The sequence below is a fragment of the Poecilia formosa genome, unplaced genomic scaffold (assembly GCF_000485575.1).
Source record: "Poecilia formosa unplaced genomic scaffold, Poecilia_formosa-5.1.2 Scaffold35, whole genome shotgun sequence".
In the NCBI taxonomy this organism is placed as follows: Eukaryota; Metazoa; Chordata; class Actinopteri; order Cyprinodontiformes; family Poeciliidae; genus Poecilia; species Poecilia formosa.
The window spans coordinates 3,353,006-3,359,032 of record NW_006799974.1 but is presented as its reverse complement, the minus strand read 5'-3'; the positions used below and the strand labels follow the sequence as shown (position 1 = coordinate 3,359,032).

Below are 6,027 nucleotides of genomic sequence, written 5' to 3'. Positions count from 1 at the left end.
GTTTCTATCATCCTCTCTTGAGTTTTTTTACTTATCCAAGTTTATTTTTATTGCATTTTGCAGAACAATATGTCAGCAATATAATCTTTTCTCTTTTCTTCCTCAGGCTGTTTGCAGTCGGTGGGCGAGATGGCAGCTCGTGCTTGAGGTCGATGGAGTGTTTCGATCCACACACCAACAAGTGGAGCATGTGCGCACCAATGTCCAAGAGGAGAGGAGGTGTGGGCGTAGCCACGTACAACAACTTCCTGTATGCTGTGGGTGGACACGATGCCCCCGCTTCCAACCACTGTTCCAGACTCTCTGACTGTGTTGAGAGGTCAGTGAATGCTCCACAAACACAACGCTGTTGTTTTACCACTATCCCCATCTCATCAACAGAGTGGAAAGCGGCTCCTGATCCCCCACCCTGTTCCTGCATTTTTTTTTTTTTTGTACACATGGTTGTACTTTAATGAGCTGTTTACTCAACAATGTGGAGATCAGGTTTCACATATGGTTGAATTTCATGGAGTCTGGCACCCTCTAGTGGTGATGAGGCTTTACTACCCTTTTCATTCTTTTTTGTCTGTACTGACAGTGTGTCACCGTCTCCTCGAGCATCTGGCTTGTCATTTATGTGGAGAAACGTTTTTCAGAGATGTAAAATTTAAGTGCAGATGAGTCGGATAACTCAGTTGATCTTAACAACGTTTTCCAATTACAGATATGACCCAAAGACGGACACGTGGACCACTGTGTCCTCTCTCAGCGTTCCCCGGGACGCAGTGGGAGTTTGCTTGTTGGGCGACAGGCTCTATGCAGTTGGTGGATATGACGGCCAGTCGTATCTCAAAACTGTCGAGTCCTACGATGCACAAAACAATGAGTGGACTGAGGTAATCACAAGTTTTCATCATATATTATTGTAGTTCATGCAATATTATATTTTGATAAAATAGCATGTGAGAAATTAAAATCTTTTCATTTAAATTGGTTGTAGTTTAAAGTTTTTGCTGATTTTCATTAATTACTCTGATTTGCTCCTAATTTGTTCCCAAAGGATTAGTTATTTATAGTTATTTCAAGTTTCTTATGTCTATATTTGTTGCACTATGAGTGTGAATTTTATTAAATTTTCATAAGTCAGCCTATTTCACTTCTCCTCAAACTCTGAAGTGGTTGTGAGGGACCATTAAAAGATTCAGACTTTATGCTGGAAGTGTGTAGCTTTAATAAAGTTGCTCCTTTCATAAAAATCTGCTGTATCAAGTCCTGTATTTATTATATGCCCCTAACCCTAGGATTACAATGGCTACACGCAACTTCTATGCAGCATAGTTGTAACTGTGTCCCTATTCCAACACGCTTGAAATCAATAGGTAAACTGCCTCACTAGCACACAGTCGAATGTGTGCTAATATTAGCTCTGTTAATGAGCTAATATTAGAGCCAGGTTTGCTCAAGTAGAGAGACTGCTAAAAGTTGCAGGAGTCTGGCTGTTGAGGACTGGAGTTTGAGACACTGGATTACAAAAACTTTCTTTTAACACTGGCCATGGCTGTGTAAAAACAAACATCAAACAAAAGGCTTTCTAGAAAAATGTTGGTGACAATAAGTGTATAAATTGCGACACTGTAGGTAAACAAATATTTGAGACATTTACGGTGGATTTTTTTGTCATTTTTTTTATTTTAAATAGCTATACATATATGTAGTTACTTTATTTAAATGTGAATATACAAAAATGAAAAAAAAAATAAATACTACACACGTTATTTAGATTATATGTAGCATGTCATAGCATTTATAGTGTATTTTTTTGTATTTTTTATTTTAAATAGCTATACTTATACGTTGTTACTTTTTTTAAATGTGAATATGCAAAAAATAAAAAAATAAATACTACACATATTCTTTAGATTTTGATTAGTTTATCAGTTTCATAGTGCATCAGTGTTGATATTTTTGAAAAACATTTTTGTGAAAACATTTAATTCACAGTTACTTTTTTAAAGTATTAAATTCTCTGACTCATACATATCTTATAAAAAGCTTAAAAGAAAAGATCACAAAGATTATATGTCATCCACTGAGACATTTAAGTGACTACTGTGTTCTGCAAGAATCACGCAAGCTGAAGGGTTTCGTTAAAATCCTTCAGCAACAGAAATCTGATGTAGGTTCTGGGCCCCATGAATATTTTATTGCAGATTTTTTCTTTTTCACAGTTTTTTTTTTTTTTTTTTTCAGTCTCGGCAACCATGCCTTCATCTGTGCATCAATTGAAGCGTTTTTTTTTTGTTTTTTTTTTAAAGAGGCGCTCATGAAACGCTGCATGTTAACCTCTCTGTCTCCCTGTAGGAGGTCCCTCTTAACATCGGAAGGGCAGGCGCCTGCGTGGTGGTGGTGAAACTGCCGTGAGAATCTCGTCTCAACAGCAACACAGAGGGCCTACATGAACGAGCGGCAAAGTGGAGTGGACAAACAAAGCAGCAGATTGAGGACACGTCCTTCGAGGGATGAATTATCACATTTTCTTCTTTAACTTGGACATCCAGATCTTTCATTGGGAAATGCAGGCGGAGCCTTGCCCAAAAACCATTGTTTCTGTCATTAGTTGATTTGTCTGCCCAGTGGGTAGGACTGGAGAGACTGGAATGCACTGCGCATTCCCCACATTCTCAAACGATTAAGAACTTGGCCGAAAACATTGCGGATCAGCGCCAAGGATTTGCTGTACTGCGTTCTAAAACCTAACTTGAATGTCCTCAGAATTTTATGTAACATTTACGCTCTAAATAAATGAATTCTGTTAGTTTACAATTAGACAAAAGCGTTTCCTATCAGTGCCATCTCAGACAGTATATTTTTTTGGGTTTATATGTCCCTTTATAGATACTACAACAATTCTTATTCTTGTAAATATAAACCAGTGTTTTTTTTTTGTTTTGTTTTTTTTTTAACAAGGGTGGTCTGAAGTGATTGTTACTCTTTGGCAATGAAGACCACTGTGATTAAAACTGCAAGTAAAGAGTTTATGATACAGGAACGAAACACACTTATTTGCACCAGTAGCAACAGAACACCAAAGTCAGTCACTTCTTTTACGTGTCTTTTTGTGCATTAAATAAAGGTTTGCAAATCTGTGAATCAAAGAAAATATATCATATTGATATTCCATGTTTCTGTACAGATTTCTGTTGATGTTCTGAAGCTGCATTTGTATTTGTAGACTCATACCCCAACCAATGCTGTCTTTATTGATTGTTCATTTAGTTTAGCTATAACACCTTCAGAACATTTTTTTTTTTACATTTGCAGTTGGATGTCTTGCTAGTAAAAATGTACATTGTTGGCGTGTTCACCACTACAAAAAAAACAAAACAAAAACAACAACAAAAAAAAAACAAAAACAAAATAGTCTAATTATAATTATAATGGATTTTGGGGGGGCCAAATACTATTCTTTGTTTTTGGTATAATTTTGTACAGCATGCAAGCCAATAAAAATAACTTCGGTTTTCTTTGCATGATTCAAATGTGTGGCCTCATAAAAGGCAGATTTTTGTTTTTCTTCTTTCTTCTGGACCTCAGAAAAAAATCTGATCCCATAACTAAACAAACTTTGACATCTGCATTAATCTCAGTTTTGTTCTCGCTGCAATACAGTCTTCTTCACTCAAACAAGCATGTTTAGAGATGTTGCTCTGTTTTACTCGTCCATTGGCAGGAAACTGTTTCTCCTTGGCTTTTATTTATTCTTTTTAACTGTTTGCCTTCTAAATAGCCGTTCCTCTCCAACTTCCCTCAGCTTGTTTGGTGAGATTTTGAATGCTTTTGTTGACAAAATAGCGGATTATCTGTCCACACATGAAGGTTTTAGCCATAAATCTGCTTGGTGTCTCGGAAATCATAATACCTGACACATGTCAGAGACAAAGCACTTCCACATCCACCATATCACAGACGCAAAGAAAAATATTCCCTTATATGCCTCTAATTCTGTTTGTGTACAGATTTCTATTCTGGAAAGTTCCAATCAATTTCCTGCTTTGGCATTTTTTCAGTTACATTTAAGTCCAAAATGATTCAAATTCAGAAACAAGTTTCAGTTAAGAAGGAATGTGACACCACACTAAAAAATGATTAGAAAAACATGTAAAAAGCTTGAAATAAAACGATAATATTTATGAAAGTGTTATATTTTCAATTTAGTTAAAAAAACGGCTGTTCAAAATGATGTAAGATGTACATACAGTCAATGGAAAATTCTTTTTCAACATTACAGCCAGACCCTTCTTATGAATGCTGACCAGATTTTTGCACGTTTGATTTTTTGCATTTATCTGACTCTTTGAAACTGAAAAGTCTATTTGCCATCAAGCCAATCTTTATCCTCCACCAAGTCCCTATTAGGTTCAGCCTGGGACTTTAAACTTCCTTTCAGCCAGAATCAACATGATGGTGAAATTCTAATATTACTTTAAACCTAAATCGTAGACATTAAATTAACAAAATTTTGCATTCTAGACTGGGCGTATAAAGCTTGTCAGTTTGAGTTGCGCTGAAGTGCTAAAATCATTTCTCTTGTGACGAGCTGTCCACTCTAAAGCTTTCTACAAACTTACTATAAACGGACAAATGTCAGCTACAGGTGAGGGAACTTTTATTGATAATAGTGTCACACATCCTCATTTCATATGATCCCTCAAAAATATTCAGAGCACCTTTGGAGCAGTACCTTGAACCAAAATGCATTAGTATTCCAAGACTGAGTCCCCAGATACACTGCTCTGGATGTTTAATACATTCCCCTCCGTTTTTGACACAAATCTGCATCCACTTAGATACAAATTTGTGTTTATGTTGTACTACCTATACTGTGCAAACAGGTGGTAATAATATTGATAATCAGAAGGGAATAAAAAATGGTAAAGATTCCTACTAAACATTCATAATTAAAATTTTGCTTTGGTGTAAAAAATCTACAGCAGAGGATTCAATCAATTATTTTGATAAAGAAAAAGATTGAAAAAAGAACAGACACTAAGCAATGCAGTAGGCTATGTTGAATTTATAATCTGTTTTTTTTTTAGGTTAGTATCGTTTTGTAATTATTTAGAGTTAAGATGCTTCAACGGCATGCCTACTATTAGCTGTTTTATTGAAAATTAAGCAGGACAAATGATAAAATAAATGTCTTTTACTAAATCTGCTTAGTTATTTAATGTCACATGCTTTTCTAAAAAATAAACAAAAACAAAAAACAAAGAAGACATCTTATTTCCTATTCTCAGAATCATCAAGCACAGTTACAGATAATTGATGTAACACTTTTTATAATATAAAATAAAATACAAAAAATATCTCTTGTTAAATTCAAACTTTTAACATCTCCTTTTTACAAGGTAAAGATGCTCAAGTGAAGAAAGCTTAGTCTTTCTTTAGGCATTGTTTTGTCCTTTCAGTTTGTCGCTCAGTGTTAAATAAATTCAGATATTATTCATCTATCCATCCATCCATTTTCTGTACACCCTTGTCCTTCTGGGGTCAGGAGGGTTGCTGGTGCCTCTCTCCAGCGAACGTTTCAGGCGAGAGGCAGGATACGCCCTGGACAGGTCGCCAGTCTGTCGCAGGATATTATTCAGTTTCTTACTAATCTAATTACGTAAGCTAAAACACACATATTTAAAAAAAAAAAAAGGATTAAAGTAGAGAATCCTATTTTTAAAAGAGTCAACTTCAAAAGAAACTTTAAATTATGGTTTTGCAAGCAAATTCTTGCAAAAGTCAAGATTGTTTTTATTTACACAAGGATTCCCATTAAAGAATGGAGAAACTCTGATTTTGATAGAGAACAATGTTGATTTAATAAAATGTGATAATATTAATAGCTTTAGTCTGAAGGTTCACCGTCATCCTACAGAAAAACGTCAAGGTCCTGCATTGTGATGTAATCATATCCTAATTCTTCAAGAGAGGGTGCTGTTGCACTGCAGAGGAGAAGCGTCTACCTTCGCCTAAGGCAGATCAAAATCTCCAATG

The 6,027-nt window shown here is 35.5% G+C and overlaps 1 protein-coding gene across 2 annotated transcripts in view; it reads left to right on the top strand.

The window, feature by feature from the left end:
• The window catches only part of klhl4 (kelch-like family member 4), a 33,042-nt gene extending 29,431 nt beyond the window's left edge, over nt 1–3,611 (top strand). For both annotated transcript variants that reach the window (XM_007550390.2, XM_016670607.1), the window contains 3 exons: nt 107–319; nt 707–878; nt 2,344–3,611. In XM_007550390.2, the coding sequence (XP_007550452.1) occupies nt 107–319; nt 707–878; nt 2,344–2,403 (445 nt within the window). In that variant the 3' untranslated portion in view covers nt 2,404–3,611. The remainder of the gene's footprint in view (nt 1–106; nt 320–706; nt 879–2,343) is intronic.
• The last annotated feature ends 2,416 nt before the right edge of the window (nt 3,612–6,027 follow it).